Below are 20,633 nucleotides of genomic sequence, written 5' to 3' on the forward strand. Positions count from 1 at the left end.
ACTCTTTCATTCTCATCTCCTTGACCTCCTAACACTGGAGAGCCCTAGAAGTCAATCATCAGCTGTCTTCTCTGCTTTCCTCAATTCCTAAGCCATCTCTTATTGATCTCAACTCCTAAGAAGATTCCCAAATGTGCATCTCCAGCCAAAACTTCTCCCTTAACTCCAGGTTCCTGTTATCCAACTGCCTGACAGCTTAACTATGCTTTCTTAATAGACAGGCTCAAACATAACATGTCTGCGGTCAGATTTTGACTCCACCCTTCCCACCACACACTCCACCAGATTCTTCCTTACCTTAGCAAATAGAATCTCCATTCTTCCAATTGCTTAAGCCAAAATACCTCTGAGCTTTCTTATCTGACCTAGGTCCAATCCATCATCAAATCCTGTTACTCTATCTTTGAAATATACTCAGAATCCCACCACTTCTCAACATATCTATTGCTGCCCCAAAGCATTTGTTCCCTAGATTGTCACAAGTTTCCCAACGATTCTCCCTGCTTCCATCATTGTCCTTTATACTTGATTTCTCACATACCAGCCAGAGTTAAACATGTCAGATTGGTACACCTCTGTTCAGAACCCTCCAGTGACTTCCCAGCTTACATTCTTACAGTGTTTATAACGTTCTTTGTGATCTGATTCCAGCTGTACCTCTGACCTATCTGCCTCTTCCTTTCTCTGCTTTAGTCACAGAAACTTCCTTTCTCTTCCTCAAACTTACTAAACATGCTCCTTCCACAGCGGTTTGCACTCATCACTCCTGCCTGCACGGCTCTTCCTTCAGATATCTACATGTCTCACTCTCTATCGGGTCTTGGCTCAAAAGTAGCGTTACTGGAGAGGTCTTTCTTGACCACCCTGTGTCAAACCAAACTCCTGTAGCCCTCTCTGTTTTTTCCCTCCTAGCATTTATCACCCCCTGACATTTGTTCATCTGTTATTCACTAGAATTACAAACTCCATAAGGGCAGGCACTGTTTGTTCCTTAGTGTATTCCCAGTGCCTAGAAGAGTGGCCCATTGATTGGATAAATCAGATAAATCAAAATAAATACTGCCCCTTGGCATTTCTTCACTGCATTGTTTTTATTGATTTCTACACTACTCTCTTTCCTGCCTTTCTGTAAATGTCTTTTAAATTCCCTGAGAGGATCCTAATAGGTCGTTCCATTACCATTCAGTATGAAGCGGCCCTGTTGGGCAAGCTCTCAAGCCAAGTCACCTTATAGGCTTCTGGCCTTAATTTATTACTGAATCCTCTGATCCTAATCTTCCCTAGTAGATGCCACTTTTGCCTGAATGCCTCCATCACTAGCTTCGCTGATGCCACAAGTGTGGGTCTTTTTTGCAGAAATGGATTTTAGTTGATTTGGAACTTTTAGAAATTTACTCAAAATTGTAGTGAGGATGAAGGCAACAGAAAATATTTTCTGATGGAAGCACCCAGCCATCTGCCATTGTGGATACTGTAGAGCGAAGAAACACCCAGTGCCATTTGACATCTGGCAAATGAGGTTCTCCGGCCTGCATGTCCGCAGGTAGGTGCAATGCTGTTCCCAGTTCAGGGAACCTTGCTTGCGTCATTTCTCGTTTCCTCCCTGTGCACACAAGAGGGCAGTCTTTCATCATACTTGATGAATTATACCAGCAGTGGGTAGAGGAGCACTTCAACAAATTAAATGGGAAGTTAGATCAGTCTGCAAAAATTGTTGACCAAAGTTAATAAAACTCTAAGCTTACAATTTTATCCCAAAAGTCGTGGGACCAAAACACATCCTTAAAAGTTGTCAGTGTAGCAATGATACAGAAAAAAACCTTTCCAGATGGTTATATAGGTAGAATATAGTACTGTTTGTGGAAGGCTGATTTTAAGTATTGGGGGTACTGTTTCCTTTCTTGAATTCACTCACTGTAACAGATATAGTATACAGATATGTAGGTTTATTTCTGCAGACATTAAATTAGAAGATTGAGGTAAAGAAGAGACCTTTATTAGGCTTGTCATTTCAAGGTATGTGCGTGTACTGTATACAAACAACAAAAGTTGAAGGAAGAGTACCACTCATGTCAGGCATATTAGTCACTGTGTAGCCATTACAACAAATACATACCATAAACAAGCATAGACTACTAACTACTAAACAAGTCCCTTAGGTCAGATTCAGTCATTTCTTTCTCTGGGCAAGTCCCTTCTGCCATAAACCACAGAGGTAATTAACAGAAAAATAGAGCATTGAAGAATTGGATGCTGTCCAGCCAGATTTAGCTCTAAAAATTTATCCTTAAAAAGAGGAATTAAATTGCGTACAGGACCTTAAGTCCTAAGTGGCCTCTTGAGCCTAAGCAGATTTTGCCACAATAACAACCATAACAATCAATTACGTCAAATAAAACTATCCAAAAATGTATGATTATAGCCTATTCTCTCAATTCATTCCTTGTGGAAAAAGAACACAAATCTTAAAAACTAAAGCAAGTCAAGGAGGCCTGAAGAAGAAACATAGATCTGGCTACATTTTAGAAAGAAATCAAGCCCTGTGAATTTTATTTTCTGGCTTTGATCTGGTCGTCAGTTGGGATGGACTTGCCCAAGTGATGGCCCACAGAAAGGCCAAATTTCGAGTTTTTCTGCTTCTCCTGCACCTCCTTTTTCAATAAGAATCCTGCCTGGAAGTCTAGGTCAAAGAGGCTACTTGGAGAAAAATACAGTGGAGTCTCATTCCAAATATTCTCCAGGCGTTTCTTCCATCCTTCCAGGATCTGAATTCGGGTATCCTTGGGAAGGTACAGAACGCTATATGTCAGTTGAGGTTCTAAGACTTGGAAGCCACAGAAATGCAGAGTGCCACTCTGGGGATACACAAAGCACAGAGGTGAGTCAGAACAAACCCTATACAGCGTGTACCATATACAAACAACAGAGGTTAATCCCAATAACACACTCCAGTGTGGAGCCTGAGGCACCCTGGAGAGTCAGTTCATAGTTATAGACCTTCTCTGCTCTCTATACCTGGCTGTTACCTCTTCTAGCTTATTCAGCTGTAATCTTCTTTAAATGAATGAGACCTTGAAGCTGTGCCAGCCTGGGATCCTCTGCCAAAAGTGCCGGAAGTGCCACTACACGAGGGAGAGTTTCAGCTTCTTGGCAGCTGACTCTTGCCGAGGTATGCAGATGTGCTTTTCTCGGCCTCTCCATAGAACTAGACGAGTCTTAAATGATTATCACTTATTCTCCAATGTTAATATTAATTCTTCAGTATTACAGGTGGCCACCTCATTTGCTCTTCTTTCCAACCCTCTTCCTTAGAAGAGATCATCTTGAGTTTGGTGACCACCAAAAGCCTACTTCAGACCTCAGTTTTATTAGCTGGAGTGAAGCATTTCTTAAATTTTCTTGGGCTCTATAGTCTATGAGACTGTAGCAGCAAGCTGGAGAAGGACAGGAAGCCTGGAGAAAGATGTCGGTCATCTGGAGAGAATCAGAGCCTGTGGCAATACAAATCCAGGGGTCGTCTGCACTAGGCCTTGGTTAGGAGAGAGTGGTGTTTAGACCTGTGCACACATGAGCTTTTCTATAAGCATAGGGGCCTGGGAAGAAAGGTAAGTCTTAAAGGAAGCTCCCTAGGGTTCTGAATCATTACAATGCTTTCATCCTACACCTCAGGTCTGTTTTCAGCTGAGGATTTGGACCCCATAGAAAGCTCACTTAATCCCCCTGTAGGTTCAGTGAAAACGTGGTACCTGAATTGGCCAGAGAAGTATATTAATGTCCCCATGGATACCCTGGGGGGAGTACATGGGGCCGCTGCCCCCAGTGGTGATGGAAAGGACTGCCTTCTTGTTCTGTAAAAGAAAAGTCATTATCTTCCACATCTCCTTGGTAACAGGAAGTTAATGAACAGCCCCAGAGAAAAGAACACACAAGTCCACCCTATCTGTTTTTATTTAACTGAATACACTGGCTGCTCTGAGCCATGCCAGATGACTGCAGAAGTACCAGCCTGGAAGATGATCCCCAGACAGGTAGCCAGGGACAAGCCCAGGATTCCGTGTTCCTGGGTGTAGCAAATCCAGTGAAGGTTATCATGGAAATGCAAAATCAGTGTTGACTGCTGGTGCCTAGGTGGAGTAATTTGTTTCTTGTTTTTATCTGTCTCCCACAGTGCTAGGCATGTATCTAGGCATGTCATCTAGAAGGTATCAAAATATTTCTTGTGGGGACAGCCTAGTGGCGTAGTGGTTAAGTTTGCACACACTGCTTCAGCAGCCCAAGGTTCGTGGGTTCAGATCTCAGGCACAGACCCATACACTGCTCATCAAGCCATGCTATGGCAGCATCCCACATTCAAAATAGAGGAAGATTGGCACAGATGTTAACTCAATGACAATCTTCCTCACCAAAAAAAAGATGTATCTTGTGTGGTACTTGGGTCTCTGAAAAACAAAGACAGACTTTCTTTTTTAATTTTTATTATGGAAAATTTCAAACTTACACAAAGAAGAGAAAATAGTATGATGCATCCATCAGCTTTAACTCTCAGTATTTTGCCATGTGAGTTTTATCTAATTCCCTCGCCCCTATTTTTCCTGGAGTATTTTAAAGCAAATCCTAAACATCATGTCAAAATATCTATAAAACCTTTAGTAAGCATCTCTCACAAAGGGACCTGGAGCCTGATCTTAGGATCTAATTGTCCTCAAAACTCTGCCTCAGGACAGAATCTACCCAAAGTTCAGCTGTTAGAAAAAGCAGAACCGTCTACCTACCTGGAAAGGCCCCTTCTCGTACAGGGCAGCAAATGAGTAGGCAAACTCCCCTACAAGCACTCGATCAAACCAGCCTTTCAGGATGGCAGGGACTCCAAACCACTGCAGGGGGAACTGTGGGACAGAGGACAAGAGGTCAGATTGGCAGCTCCTAGCACAGAGGGCAGCTCAGCTGCTGATCATGATGTCACTGATGGGCCCTTTCTTCAGGCCTTTGTTGTTCCTTCTGGAGGAGTTAGCACATGAAAGAAAACAAAATTATTGTCTTTGGTCAGTCAACTCAACACTCCTGCTTCTACCTAAAGATACAAATATTGGATGGGCCTGAAGAAATCCACATGAAAATAAGATTTGTTTCTATGAAATAACCTTTGGCAGCAAAGTCGAAACAGCAAGGATTGCAGACAAAGTTTGCCTCAGTGTGTGATGCCTAAATCAATATTTTCCCAAGAGCTTGCTTTAGTAGATATGGTATAAAAAATATGAAACACGACTCAGAGTGAAGGGATGGAAGACAATACTCCAAGCTAATGGCAAACAAAAGAAAGCAAGTGTTGCCATACTTCCATAAAACAAATGGACATCAGGATAAAAGAGGTAATGAGAGACAAGGAGGGGCAGTATATAATGATAAAAAGGACACTCCACCAAGAAGACATAACACACATATATATATGCACCCAACACAGGAGCACCAAAGTACATAAAGCAATTATTAACAAATGTAGAAGGAGATATTAACAACACAATAATAGTAGGGGATCCCAACACCCCACTTAGATCAATGAATAGATATCCAGACAAAGTCAACAAGGTAATAGTGGACTTAAAGGAAAAACTAGACCAGATAGGCTTTATAGACATATAAAGAACACTCCATCCAAAAACAGCAGAATTCACATTCTCAAGTGCACATAGAACATTCTCAAGATTGACCATATGTTGGGAAATAAGGCAAGCCTCAATAAATTTAAGATTGAAATCATATGAAGCATCTTTTCTGACCACAATGTTATGAAACTAGAAATCAACTACAAGAAAAAAGCTGGGAAAGGGACAAAGATGTGGAGACTAAACAACATGCTACTGAGCAACCAATGTGTCACTGAAGAAATTAAAGGAGAAATCAAAAAATATCTGGAGACAAAATGAAAACACACCACACTAATTCATATGGGATGCAGCTAAAGCGGCCCTAAAATTCATAGCAATACAAGACCACCTTAACAAGAAAAATCTCAAATAAGCAATCTTAAATTACACCTAAGAGAATTAGAAAAAGAAGGACAAACAAAGCCCAAAGTCAGCAGAAGGAGAGAAATAATAAAAATTGGAGCAGAAATAAATGAAATTAAAACAAACAAACAAAAAAAACAGTAGAAAGGATCAATGAAACAAAGAGCTGGTTCTTTGAGAAGATAAACAAAATTGACAAACCCTTAGCCAGACTCACAAAGGAAAAAAGAGAGAAGCCTCAAATAAATAAAATTTGAAATGAAAGAAGAGAAATTACAATGAATACTACATAAATACAAAGGATTATAAGAATACCATGAAAACTATATGCCAAAAAATTGGACAATCTAGAAGAAATGGATAAATTCTTAGACTTATACAACCTCCCAAAACTGAATCAAGAAGAAAGAGAGAATCTAAATAGACTAATCACAAGTAAAGAGATTGAAACAGTAATCAAAAACCTTCCAATAAATGAAAGTCCAGCAACAGATTGCTTCTCTGGAGAATTCTACCAAACATTCAAAGAAGATTTAATACCTATCCTTCTCAAACTATTCCAAAAAATTGAGGAAGACAGCACACTTCCTAACACATTCTATGAGGCCAACACCACCATGATACCAAAGCCAGACAAGGACAACACAAAGAAAGAAAATTACGGGCAAATATCACTGATGAATATAGATGCAAAAATCCTCAACAAAATATTGGCAAACCAAATACAGCAATACATTAAAAGGATCATACATCATGATCAAGTCGGATTTATACCAGGGACACAGGGATGGTTCAACATCTGCAAATCAATCAATGTGATAGACCCACATTAACACAATGAGGAATAAAAACCACATGATCATCTCAATAGACACAGAGAAAGCATTTGATAAGATCCAACAGCCATTTATGATAAAAACTCTCAATAAAATGAGTATAGACGGAAAGTACCTCAATATAAAAGCCATATATGACAAACCCACAGCCAACATCATAGTCAATGGGGAGAAACTGAAAACCATCCCTCTGAGAAGAGGAACAAGACAAGGGTGCCCATTCTCACACTGCACTGGCGGTTTTGGCCAGAGCAATTAGGCAGGGAAAAGAAAGAAAAGGAACCCAAAGAGGCAATGAAGTGAAACTCTCGCTGTTTGCAGAAAACATGATTTTACATATAGAAAACACTAAAGAATCCATCGGAAAACTATTAGAAATAATCAACATCTACAGCAAAGTTGCAGGGTACAAAATCAACTTACAAAAATCAGTTCCATTTCTATACTCTAACAACAAACTAACAGAAGGAAAACTAAAAAATACAATCCCATTTACAATTGCAACAAAAAGAATAAAATATCTAGGAATAAATTTAACCAAAGAGGTGAAAGACCTATCCAATGGAAACTATAAGACATTACTGGAAGAAATCGATGATGACATAAAGAAATGGAAAGATAGTCCATGCACATGAATTGGAAGAATAAACATAGTAAAAATGTCCATACTACCTAAAGCAATCTGCAGATTCAATGCAATCCCAATCAGAATCCCAATGACATTCTTCACAGAAATAGGACAAAGAATCCTAAAATTCATATGGGACAACAAAAGACCCTGAATACCTAAAGCAATCCTGAGAAAAAAGAGCAAAGCTGGAGGCATCACAATCCCTGACTACAAAATATACTACAAAGCTATAGTAATCAAAACAGCATGCTACTGGTACAAAAACAGACACACATCATTGGAACAGAACTGAAAGCCCAGAAATAAAACCACATATCTACAGCCAGCTACTCTTCAACAAAGGAGCTAAGAACATATGATGGAGAAAGGAAGGTCTCTTCAATAAATGGTGCTGGGAAAACTGGACAGGCACATGCAAAAGAATGAAAGAAGACCATTATCTTTCGCCATACAAAAAAATTATCTCAAAATGGATCAAAGATTTGAACATAAGACCTGAAACCTTAAAACTCCTAGAAGAAAATATACGCAGTACACTCTTTGACATCGGTCTTAGAAGAATCTTTTCAAATAGCATGTCTACTTGGACAAGGAAAACAAAAGAAAAAATAAACAAGTGGGACTTCATCGGACTAAAGAGCTTCTACAAGGCAAAAGAAACCAGGATCAAAATGAAAAGACAACCCATCAACTGGGAGAAAATATTTGCAATTCATATATCCTACAAGGGGTTAATCTCCCAAATATATAAAGAACTCACGACTCAATGACCAAAAAAACACAAACAACCTAATCAAAACATGGGCAGATGATATGAACAGACATTTTTCCAAATACAAATCAAAACTACATTAAGGGGGCCGGCCCGGTGGCACAGAGTTAAGTGCGCACGTTCTGCTTAGGTGGCTCAGGGTTCACCGGTTTGGATCCCAGGTGTGGACATGGCACCGTTTGTCAGGCCATGCTGTGGCAGGCATCCCACGTATAAAATAGAAGATGGGCACAGATGTTAGCTCAGGGCCAGTCTTCCTCAGCAAAAAGAGGAGGGTTGGCAGCAGATGTTAGCTCAGGGCTAATCTTCCTCAAAAAAAAAAAAAAAGCTACACTAAGATACTACCTACACCCATTATAATAGCTATAATCACCAAGAAAAAAAAAATAACAAATGTTGGAGAGTGTGGAGAAAAGGGAACCCTCATACACTGGTGATGGGAATGCAAACTGGTGCAGCCACTGTGGAAAACAGTATGGAGATTTCTCAAAAAATTGAAAATAGAAATACTATATGACCCAGCTATCCCACTACTGGGTATTTATCCAAAGAACTTGAAATCAACAATTGAAAGAGACTCATGCACCCCTATGTTCACTGCAGCATTATTCACTATAGCCAAGACCTGGAAGCAACCCAAGGGCCCATCAACTGAGGACTGGATAAAGAAGATGTGGTGTATATATATGTGTATATATACACACACACACACACACACACACACACACACAAAACAGAATACTACTCAGCCATAAAAAAGGAAAATCATCCCATTCACAACAAAACGGATGGACATTGAGGGTATTAAGTGAAATAAGCCAGACAGAGAAAGACAAACACCATATGATTTCACTCATTTATGGAAGATACACACACCAACAAAGAGAACTGTTTAGTGGTTAGCAAAGGGAAGGGGGGTGGAGGGTGGGCTTAAGGGGTGAAGAGATGCATTTATATGGTGAGCGACAAACAATAATGTACAAATGAAATTTCACAATGTTATAAACTGTATGACCTCAATTAAAAAAAAGAAACACAAACCTTATGCTCACAGATATAAAATCTTATCATTTAGAACAGAACCACTCAAATATCCAAACAAACAGTGTGACATAGGGTTATCAGGGAATTCCCATGAGAAAGTCCAATTATTGGGCCTCTTGTCCTGATAAAGGCAGAGTAAGCACCTCACCAAATTTCTTATTTTCTTTGACTCATGACTTAAAGATGATGACAATTAGAACATGCCCGGAGGAAAAAGACTAGGACAGAGAAGGGATTTGTAGGACTCGTGAGCTCTCTCTTGAAAGGGCTGCTGACCTACAGAAATGGGGTTAAGGAAGCAGGCTTTTAGAACAGGAAGAACATACGATTGAGAGCGAGGTTTGAGTTCTCATCCTGAATCTGCCACTAACTTGACGCACGACTTTTGCCACACAAGCCCCACACTTTCCCTAAGTTTCCTCTGCCTCAGCTGTACAAAGAGGGGCTCGACTGGGTCTGGTGGTTCTCAAATTCTCACATTATGACCCTCCAATTGTGAGGGGCCAGATCTGCAGCTTTTAGGATAAACGTGTAGGTTATATAGGCGAGTAGATTGGGTCCCCTTTGAATGTCAGAGCTGAAAACAGAATTGGTGGGCTTGCGGAGCATTAAAAGTTTACTCTCCCTCAAGTTGTTTGCAGAAGTGAGAAAAGTGGGTAGGGGGCTAGCCCATATGGCATCTCCTTCCTCAAGGAGAATTAAAGCACTCCTTCCTCAGGACACTTTATTTCCATGTTACAGACTATCATACATAGTACACTCATTTTGCTAGAATAAGACTTTTCCTGTCATCTGTAGGGGAACTGTTATGATAAATGTACCAACCTGAAGTGTTTACATTGCCCTTCGATGTATTGCTATTTTGCAGTGCGCAACTGTTACCCGGGCCCCTGGCCCTGTAAGACATTAACAACAATGCTAAGCAGAACAAGCCTAGGGGAGGGGCTGGCCTGGTGGTGTAGAGGTTGGGTTCGTGTGCTCCGCTTCAGGTTCATGGGTTCAGATCCCAGGCGCAGACCTAGGACCGTTCATCAAGCCATGCAGTGGCAGCGTCACAAATAAATTGGAGGAAGACTGGCACAGAAGTTAGCTCAGCGTCAATCTTCCTCAAGCAACAAGAGGAAGATTGGCAACAGATGTTAGCTCAGGGCCAATCTTCCTCACACAAACACACACACACACACACACACACAAATAGAACAAGCCTAATGCATTCTCTTTAGCTTACAGGAAACCACAATGAGAGGAATGAGGAGATAGCTGAGACATGTAGTCGAAACCAGTTAAAATCGGTTGATGGCAACATGGCACTCTGACTTGACCTGACACAGACCCCACAGCTCATTGTAATACATTACCATGCTACATAACACACCCACCAGCACCATGAAAGTTTACAATTGCCATGGCAACGGCAGGATATAACAAAATAAGGAAAGAGAAGAGGTGGCCCCCCTGCTCCCCAGAAAAGCCTGCCCATTTCCCTGAATAACTATGAATATTCCTTCCCTTCTTACTCAGACCCCTTAAAACAGCTGCCTAATCGCCCCAGGAGCTGAGAAGCTGATTTGTGAACATAGTTCCTACTTCTCCATTCTTCAGCCATCGAATAAAAGCTTGTGCTGTTGAACAGTCACCTGTGGTTCCTTTCAAATCCCTGACACTGATCAGGAAGGAACCCTCCGAGGAAGGGAGGGATTGTGGGCCCCTCCCTGGAGCTCCTCCAAATGTGGGTCGGAGTCCCACGGGAGTGAGGTGAAATTGGTAACACAACCTGCTCAGTGGTACTGATAGTAAAGAAAACTTACGTATCAAATAGAAGCTGAATTTAAAGGCCACCAAGGTCCTTTCCAATTCTAAAATTTGATGATTCTGAGATGCAGAACTAAAAGCTGCTACTGCTGCTGTCTTGGCTGCACTAGGACAAGACGCAGTAGTAAACATGGACCGAGAAGGCATCCTTTGGGGCACTAACGCTGTGTGGCTTTGAGTCATAGCAATAGGTAGAATAAGGGACTTCAAAGGTTGGATTCTTTGCAGCTGATGGAATAATTCCAAAAGCCACAGCTGGTATCACCCTTCTTGTGAAGTTTCCAGCGTCATGTTCTTTTCACATTCAATATCAAAGCGCTGGTCGGAATTGGTAGAAGCAAAGTCATGGAGTAGAGTCTGGCATTTTCACGAAAGATGACAAGGGGCACACACAGTTCCAGTACTGACTGCTAACTCGTGAGGCAGCCTCCGGGAGAAGAAGGCTGGTGTGCTGCTGGAATACATTAAGCAGGGCAATGCACCCTTCAGCTGGGAACCTCCAACAGCAGAGAAGTCTCTCTCACACGCAGCACTCCACAAACTATTCAGGATGCTTACAGAGAGAGGGAAAACTGCAAACTTTGAGAGGTTCCACAAGGAATCACTAATTGAAGAAAAGATGAAACACACTGGGAAAAAAAGCTCAAGGCTCCCATGTCGTGTTTGTAGACACATTCATATTTTCAGAGTAATAGACAGATTGTATAAATCTACGAAATCTATAAATCTGTCTAATGCTGCACCTTTGAAGTGATCACTGTGCTTTGGAGAGAATGCAGTCAGGTGGGTAAGTGACTTTTCTATGACCACATAGCTAATTAAGTGATAGGTCCAGGACAATAAGAACTCAAGTCTCCTGACACCCCATCTGATGTCCTACCACACCTGAAAGATCACAAGGTCTGCAGCCTCCAGCTTCTTTTGTTCAGCCACAATATCTGGGCTCAGACGGCCTTCTTTATAAGCTAGAGTAGACTCCACAGCATACTGAAAGTTCTCAGGGTCCTTCAGTTTACCTGCAGAGAGGAAAAGGAGGCTGGGGCCAGAGAACCCCCAGGGGAGCAGTTCCACAAGGACCTAATTAAAGGGGAGAGCTGCTCCTACCTGAGATGTCCTTCCTGGAGATGAGGGGGTTGAAGTTCATGGCATACAGGTCCGACTCAGCGACCTCCCATCCCTTCCTCTTCAGAGTCTCCACAGCAGCCTCCTTCATGGCATAGTTGAAGGATGTCCTCTCTGAGTGGGCCAGTACGATCAGGGCTTTTCTGGCTGATTAGACACACATAACGCACACGGTCAGTTACCAACCAGCAAAGTTTCGGCTACAGGGAGCTGAGCCAGGATCCACGATGGAAGAGGCGACTCAGTTAGACCTCAGGTTATGCAATCCATCCACTGCAACCAGAAAGATATTTTCTCCTTAAAAGTAGCAATGAACAAAAGAGCCATTTTAAACTCTCTGGGAAAACAGTGGCTAACTAGTCAATGGTGTGGGCATACTTAATCAGCCATCTGCATGAAAATACAGTTTTCCCCTTAGAAAACTAAGCAAGGGTGTGAGAAGTCAGTATGGTGATTACCCTTCATGGGGCGAGCAACTGAAAGAGCACAGAAGGGGCTTCTGGGGTGCTGGCAATGTTCTCTTTCTTCATCTGGGTGCTCATCACACAAGTGTGTGTTTGGTTTGTGAAAATTCACTTAGAACATGTGCACTGTTCAGTGTGTCTAGCGTATTCAATAAAAGCTATTGTTATTAACTAACCCACTGACACACCACATACAGCAATAGTTTACTGGCAGATTAAAGATCTAATTTTTTAAAAATGAAACTATTAGAATAGTATGGAAGGAAAGGGAGAATTTGTCTAACCTCACGACAGAGAACAGTTTTTAAGAAAGACTAGAGATTCAGAAAGCATTAAAGAAAAGCTTGAGAAATAAAGCCACATAAAAATGAAAAACGTGTCTTTACCCACGGCACCATAAACAAAGTCAAAAGACAGTCAACTAGGAGAAGTTATCTGCAACTCTTATCTCAAAGAGTTAAAATCCCAAAAAATGCCTACAAATAAGTCGAAGGCAGATGATGCAAAAGAAAAATAAGTCAAGGATCTGAACACACTATTTGCAGAGGAGGAAATGCAAATCACAACAAACAAACGAGAAGGTGCCCCGCCTGGCCTGTCAGAAAAAGCAAATTAAAATGAGATGTCATTATTACCCAACAGATTGGCAAAACAATTGAAGACAAGTAACGCTGAGGGCTAAGAAGACTCAGGAGGACAGGCACCTTGCCAGTGGGAATATGAATTGCCTCAGCAGGGAAAGTAATCAGGCTGAATCTTTTAAAATTCTGAAGGCACATAAATCTTTGATCTAGCTGTCCAACTCTGGGGAATCTGTTCTACAGACTGAAAGCATCAGGACATAAGGATCTAGGAGCAAGGAGGAGTCCTGTACCATTCCTTCCACTGGTAAAAGTCAGGTATAAGCTGACTGTCGATTTATGGGGAGCAGTGGAATAAACTATGGTACATACACACTACAGAATATTATGCTGTTAACAAGAATGAGTCACCCAGAAAGATACCCAGGATATATTGTTAAATGATAAAAAGAAGCGAATGTGAATCCATTTTTACAAAACAGAAAGAAACTACATATATGTAGGTAGATTTACAGTATATTGGTATGGGGGAAAAAGAAGTGGATTGATCACATGAAACAACCGTTTTCTTGGGTAAGAGACGGCGAGGGGGTAGAGGCAGAGGGGAAGACGCACTCTTTCTTGGACTTCCTCGGTATTAGTAAGGTTGTTAGAATGAGCATCCTTCACTTTTGCAGTAACAGCATACGGTGGGCGCTTACCGTGTGCCAGGCGCTGCTCTAAGGGCTTTGCATTCTTCTCAATTGTCACGAGAACGCCATGCAGTAAATACAATTAGTATCCTCACAGTATGGAGGAGAAAACTGAGGCAGAGAAAAGTTACGCAAGTGACCCAAGTTTCCACAGCAAGTGGTGAAGCCGGAATCATCTACAACTATACAGACCTAGAGAAACCCCCGCCACGGTATGCAGGGCGTGGGGCGGAACCAGAGAAAGTTGCTCACCGCCGCCATCCCTCCCACTAACTGGACCCCTGCTTCACACCTCACTCACTCAACTGTGGCGCTGTGGGTGGAGCTGGAGAAGGCACCTGCACCTCTCTGTGCAGTTAGAAGAAAATTAACTAGACAGCCACACTGAAGCCTTCAGTCCTCGTCTCGGTTTTATCATTAACCACGCCTGCCATGGGCAGCGCCCTTGGGTGAACTTCAGCCAGGCGTGAGCTTCAGGCCCCTGCACGCCAAAAACGAGGCTCTCCAGGCTCAGTCCAGCCTGGCGTTTCAGACTCTGTAAAGTCAGATTTGGTGGAATATGACTTTCATGAGGATTTAAGTGCTATGGAGGTGATTTTTCTGCTTTGGATGGCCTGGGAAAAGGAAAGGAATTCCTGAGGCTGCCTCAACCAATTCCCACACCTTTCTTATCAACTCATGAACTTACACGCTTGGGAGCAATGAGGGCACGTTGACGCTGCCATGCACTTTCCTTGCGAGTGACCTTTGCATCAGGCACAGCAATGCTTACTGAACACTGCTTCGTCTGTTTTTACTCTCTTGGCTTACTCCTTATCGAGACATACATATATTTTTCATTCCTTATCAATCTTAACAAGCATTTCCTAAGTAGTAAAAACTAAAGGCACGTCCCAGAAAATCTTGAGAAAGTGAGGATATCCACCCCTGCTTTCACGGAGCCCCCCATGTACCAGCTTTGGGCACGCCTGTGACCTTCAAACATAAGAAAACTAAGGATGCAAACAGAAGAAAATATTTGCCAGAAATATAACCAACAGAGTTCAAGACCTGGAATATATAGATTCCTAAAAACAACCCAGTAGAAAAAGGATCCCAGGCTATGAATAGGCAGTAACAGAACATTCACTTGCACTTAACAGAACACTCACGCTATTTGCCGGAAGTAAAGGCTCAATCAGGATATTTGTGACCCAAACGGCATACTTCCAAGTCACTCGTTTCCAGGTCATTTTTCATGGACAAACCTGAGTTTCTGGACTTGGAACGTTCAGTTTGCCTTCCTGCCACTTAACTAGCTGCATGACAAATCTGACTTTCTCAGAATTTACCCTAAGAAAGACGATAGGACACATACACAAATAACTAATGGCATTGGCCTGATGGGAGAGGCAAGCGACAGAGTTCCACAGAGGAAAGCTGTTCACTTCAGGCCTGGCCAGTTAGGAGCAGCCTTCAGCAGCAGCTGCCATTTGAGCCGAGTTTTGAGAGACAAATGGGATTATGATCAGTACCTCTGGTTTAACATTCATTTCTGCTGGTCATGCACGTCATTTATCTAATAGAAGCGACCATTTCTAAGCGAGCTGAGCACATCGTTGTCAATGCATCTCTCTCCCTGCACTGGTTCACGTCCAGATCCCGGTCCCTACAAAACATGCTCCAGTTCACCCTCACTTCTGCGTGTCCTGTAAGCCCTCCTTGCTTCCCCACCAGCCTATGTCTTCCATCTCCACCCAAGTCCACACCAGCCACCTGCCTTCCCCCCTGAAACGCTCATGTTCTCACTAACCCATCCTCCCAGCCTCTCCACCGCGGATCATGGAGCACCTGCTATGCAGCAAGCACTGCTCTGGACATTTGGGATCCATCAGTGGACAAAGCAGACGCGAACCTTTCCCTTCATGGAGAGTACATTCTGCTGGCCGAAGCATCCTGACTGTCTCTTGGGAGCTGACCTCTTGCCTCATATGTTGCTCTGACATCCCTACAATTCTCTGCCTTCAACCTCAGGCCGTTCTGAAACCAAGAGTTTTCACTAACCTTCCGGACTAAACCGTCCTCTGGTTCCCTGACGACCAACATAGAACTTAACGACAAAACACATAACGCTGGCGGTGAGAGAAGCAGACTGCAGTATGTCACTCTAATGAAAGCATGTCTGGGTATCTTTAACGGTTAAAGAGATAGTACCCACATGATCATTTGGCAGGAAGAATATGCAATCAAGGAGAACCTATTCGAAATACAACAAGGGCGGGCCCTCAAATCAGTTCGTGCATTCTGCTTCTGCCCCCTGGGCTCAGTGGATTCCTCAAGGCAGGCAGGCGAGTCAGACACGTCTGTTAGTTGCAAGCAAACACTGCTTCAGTTAACCTCAAGATGTGGTTAGCTGGGTACAGCTAATACTAGTCATACAAGATTCAAATCTTACAATTTTCTCTCATACTCACTCTCCCACCTTTTTTTGTCTAAGTAACATCCTCTAACATGCATACAGGAAGCCTTGTCAGCTACCGTGCAGTCTCTCCCAGATGCTTCCGCCCTAGGCTTCTAGAAACTCTGGGTGGACTTCTAACCCCCAGCTCAGTGCTTTTCTCAGAGATTCTTACTGTAGTTTGTCAACTGCAGCAGCAGTGTCTTCCTCCCACTTCCTTTCAGCAAGATGGGATTCTGTGTGTGTGTTTTCAGACAGGAGAACTAGGTTTCTTTTCTTTTTCTTTTCTTTTTTTTTTGAGGAAGATAGCCCTGAGCTCACATCTGCTGCCAATCCTTCTCTGCTTTGCTGAGGAAGACTGGCCTTGAGCTAACATCCGTGCCCATCTTCCTCTACTTTATACGTGGGACGCGTACCACAGCATGGCTTGCCAAGCAGTGCCATGTCCGCACCCAGGATCCCAACCGGCGAACCCTGGCCTGCTGAAGCGGAATGTCCGAACTTAACCACTGTGCCACTGGGCTGGCCCCCAGAACTAGGTTTAGAGGGAAGGAAATCACAAAAAGGTAGAGTTCTGCCCTAGTTGAGGAAACAGCTCACTTAAGTTTTAGCACCCTCCAACCTCCGAGTAAGGCTCCCTGGGAAACAGAGCTCCCTGCCCCTGCAGGTGTTGCAGTGGGTCCAGGATGCCTAACAGGTCCTTCACACATCCGATAAAGGTGTGGTCACCTCTAAGGTCCCCTCAGGTTGATGGAGGAGAGGGGAGGCTCTGTCACTCGAAATGGACCCGTACCAGATCGGGTTTGCCCAGTCCAGTCCAAGGGTCACAACTGAAAATGTCTCCTGGGCCAGGCAGCCTGGGACTGGGTCTGGTCTCTGTCAAAACAAAGGGAGCAGCTTCCCCAGCTCCAGCCCACCCATCGCCATATCTTTCAATTTTCCTGCAGAAACTGGGACTCCACATTTTTAAGTGATATCGTCTATGTTTATTTTAAATGTTAGCAGCTTATTCCAAAGTGTCTTAAATATTACTAAAGCCAAACAAGGTGCGCCAGTGGGCCAGATTTGGCCTCCGAGGGCCGGTTTCCGACCTGTTTTGGAAGAAATTTTTGCTTCCAAGGTCAAGTCTCTACTCAACGCTCTCCCCTCCCCGAGTTTGTGGGGGTGGGGTAGAAACAGGAGCTCCCCGTCTCCTGGGGTCCCATCAGGGCGCATCCCAGGGCACCAATGCCTTCACTTTTCCAGTTTGAGTCCAGGAAGAACACTCAGGGCGCAGACCCCACAATCGCCTGCACAACTTCAGTGGCTGGAGGCTGCGGAGCTCCGCGAACGGGGGCACTTACCAGCCATGGCTCCGGCGGGGCGCTGATTGGCTGGACGACTGGTGGCCGGGTTGCCGCCTGTGCAGCCCGCAAAGCTCCGGGTACTTTATACCCTGCACGGCCAATTGAGCCTGGGACGCGGGGAAGCCCGTGGGAGGGGCGTGGGGAGCGCAAGGGCGGAGCCGGCCACCCGGGCGCTGGGGCGCAGGGCGCAGCACGTTGGCTGCAGTTTCAGGAAGGAGGCGGAATCAGGGGCCTGGAGTAGAGACCTTTGATAGTAGGGGTGGGGCAGACGAGAGGCCCCATGGGTCTACCTGGGGATACGAGAAGGAAGTTTCCGATGGCGTTCAAGGCTTCAGTAGGGCGCTTCCCTCGTGCCTCGCCTAGCGGGGGGAAATCGCCTAGGCATGAACGGGGAGGGCAAAGGGTGGGGGTGGGGGGGGGGGTGCGGAAGACTGTTGTCATTTAAGCTCAGAATTGCTGAGTCACTGTGACTCGGGACTTGATTTTGAGGGCTGAGGAGAACAATTCCCAGACGACCTGGAAGGCTTGCTCCCGGGAAAGTGAATATGTTTCTTCCTTTGCAAGGTTCAGATTCTGCTCTTGTGGGGTCCCTCAGAACGCGCTTCCCTGGGTGCAAATGCCTGCTCCTCCTAAGCTAGGAAATAAATGTTTTTGATCCCCAAGACCTAGTCCAAGGCTGATCTGAGGGATAGCAGTACATAGGCGAGAAGCGTTTAAAGAATAGCCAAGGCAGATTAAGTTTGGTGGCTTTGCACAAAGTCCTAGTTGAGGGAACTGAATAGAGCAGAGAAAAAGTTTTGGGTTTTTTTTTTTTTTTGAGGAAGATTAGCCTGACCTAACTGCTGCCAATCCTCCTCTTTTTGCTGAGGAAGACTGGCCCTGAGCTAACATCCATGCCCATCTCCCTATACTTTATATGTGGGACATGTACCACAGCATGGTGTGCCAAGCGGTGCCATGTCAGCACCTGGGATCCAAACCTGGGAACCCTAGCCACAGAAGCGGAACGTGGGCACTTAACCACTGCACCACCAGACCGGCCCTGAGAAAAAGTTTTAAATCTCTACAAAGTGAGAGCCTACAAAAACAGAAACCAGTTGAAGAAGGCCAAGCATTTATTTTTGGATCAGAGAATTGCAATTGGGGAGCACAGATTCAGGTAGGAACCCAAATAGTGTCCATCTAGGGACTAAAAGTCAGGGGCTTTTATTTTATTTCTTTGGTGAGGAAGATTTGCCCTGAGCTAACATCTGTGCCTATCTTCCTCTATTTTGTATGTGGGATGCCACCACAGCATGGCTTTATCAGCGGGGTGTAGGTCAATGCCTTGAATCTGAACCTGAAACCATGGGCCTCTGAAGCAGAGAGCCCAAATTTAACCACCATGCCACCAGCCGGCCCTCAGGTGAATTTAAAGGCAAAGAAGGGAAGTCGTATTACAAAGAGTTTTAATTAGAGTTGGAGGTAGAGAGCTAGATTTGACTAAACATTGATAGATTATTGATTCTGTCTTCAGAAAGTATATATCCTCAGTCTTTAAGATCAGGTTCTTCATTCTCCTGCTGACTGCTCAAACAATGGCTTGTAAAACAATTGCTGGTTTCACCCAGTTCCAAAGGTTTGGTCAGTCCCAGGTTCAAGACAGCAAAGCAGTTTTTCTGGAAGGCAGCTTCCACTGCATTTTAAAATGGCTCCACTATAGTCAGTTTTGACAAAAGCAAAAGTTATAGTAAAGTCTTCATTCTACAGAACAGAGTGGAGACACACTATCAAAAGGTGAAGGAAAAAGAAATAGAACTTTAAAGTGTACCATTGGAAAGATTACAAATGATTACTAAGTTCAGAGGGAAGGAAAGTGGGAAGTATGCCGACTGTATTGGGCATCACAGGTCTAGAATGCAAGAGAAAGATATGAGCTGGGGGTCATAGACTGAGGGGTCACCAGTGTGCTGGTTGTGCTGTCTCCTCTGCTTTTCCATTCTCCACCCTTCCCTGACTACTCTGTGCCCCTGGAGGCTGACTCTACAGGTGGCATCACTGGGGCGTTCTTGCCCTCTGGCTTCCAGGTGTGTCTAGCCAATGGGAGGTATCAGCAAGTGTTAAGAGAGGAGGTGGAGAGAGAAGGTGCTCCAGCTCCACTCCCTGCCCTGGAGCAGAACAGCTCATGTCAGTGTTCCCAATTTTCATGGGAATCAATTTCTTGGCTTTGTCTTGAAGTACTCCAACAACAACAACAACCACAAAACTGCCAGAATGATGAAACTGCTACCAAGCCAGGTTCATCTTGCCCATCACACAAAAAGCCAATCACCAAGATGAAAAGTTTGCAGCAGGGAAAGAGTCTATTCACAAGGAAGCCAATTGAGGAGATGGGAGGGCAAGTCTCAAATCTGCCTCCCCACAAAGGGGGACTAGGAATATTAATGGGATACAGGGGCAAGGTGGTCTGAACTGTGGGAATAGATGATTGGTGGTAAGGAGGCATAAGGTAATTGATGATGTGTACAAGCACAGTCAAACTTCGTAACTTTTTATAGGATGCATGTTCACAAAATGGTGGCATTTGTGTGATCTGAGGCTGGAGTTTTTAGTTCTCTGATGTTAGGAGTTCACTTATTGCACACCTGCATAGGTTCTATTCGTGGGTTGTTGGTCTTGACTGGCCTGAACTAGACAGGGGTCGACTCTTATTTCCTGAAAAAACTCAAGCATCCATTACCATGGTGACCTAGGCATCAGGGATGTAATCTATGAGGAGCCTAGTGGGAGTCAGATAATATATTGCCTGCGCAGCACCACTAACAATGAGTGAGTGAACACTAAAATCTACAATTAATAACTGCCAAAAAAAAAAAAAAAACACTTTAGTTACTAGCTACCGAATCATT

The 20,633-nt window shown here is 43.8% G+C and overlaps 1 protein-coding gene across 3 annotated transcripts; it reads right to left on the reverse strand.

Annotated features, from left to right (window-relative positions):
• Positions 1–1,974: 1,974 nt before the first annotated feature.
• On the reverse strand, positions 1,975–18,146 carry NQO1 (NAD(P)H quinone dehydrogenase 1). 3 transcript variants are annotated; one of them, XM_005608375.4, is made up of 6 exons: positions 17,743–18,146; positions 12,208–12,372; positions 11,989–12,119; positions 4,773–4,886; positions 3,747–3,848; positions 1,975–2,855 (listed from the first exon to the last, which is right to left on the reverse strand). In XM_005608375.4, the coding sequence occupies exons 1-6, from the start codon at positions 17,747–17,749 to the stop codon at positions 2,550–2,552; spliced, it is 825 nt and encodes a 274-aa protein (XP_005608432.1). In that variant the 5' UTR covers positions 17,750–18,146; the 3' UTR covers positions 1,975–2,549. The 3 variants fall into 3 exon arrangements, with proteins under 3 accessions (XP_005608432.1, XP_070119181.1, XP_070119180.1); XM_070263080.1 differs by having other exon boundaries at positions 12,208–12,498; positions 17,743–18,109; XM_070263079.1 differs by lacking the exon at positions 17,743–18,146 and adding an exon at positions 16,006–16,116.
• Positions 18,147–20,633: the final 2,487 nt, after the last annotated feature.

Source organism: Equus caballus, chromosome 3 (assembly GCF_041296265.1).
Source record: "Equus caballus isolate H_3958 breed thoroughbred chromosome 3, TB-T2T, whole genome shotgun sequence".
NCBI lineage: Eukaryota > Metazoa > Chordata > Mammalia > Perissodactyla > Equidae > Equus > Equus caballus.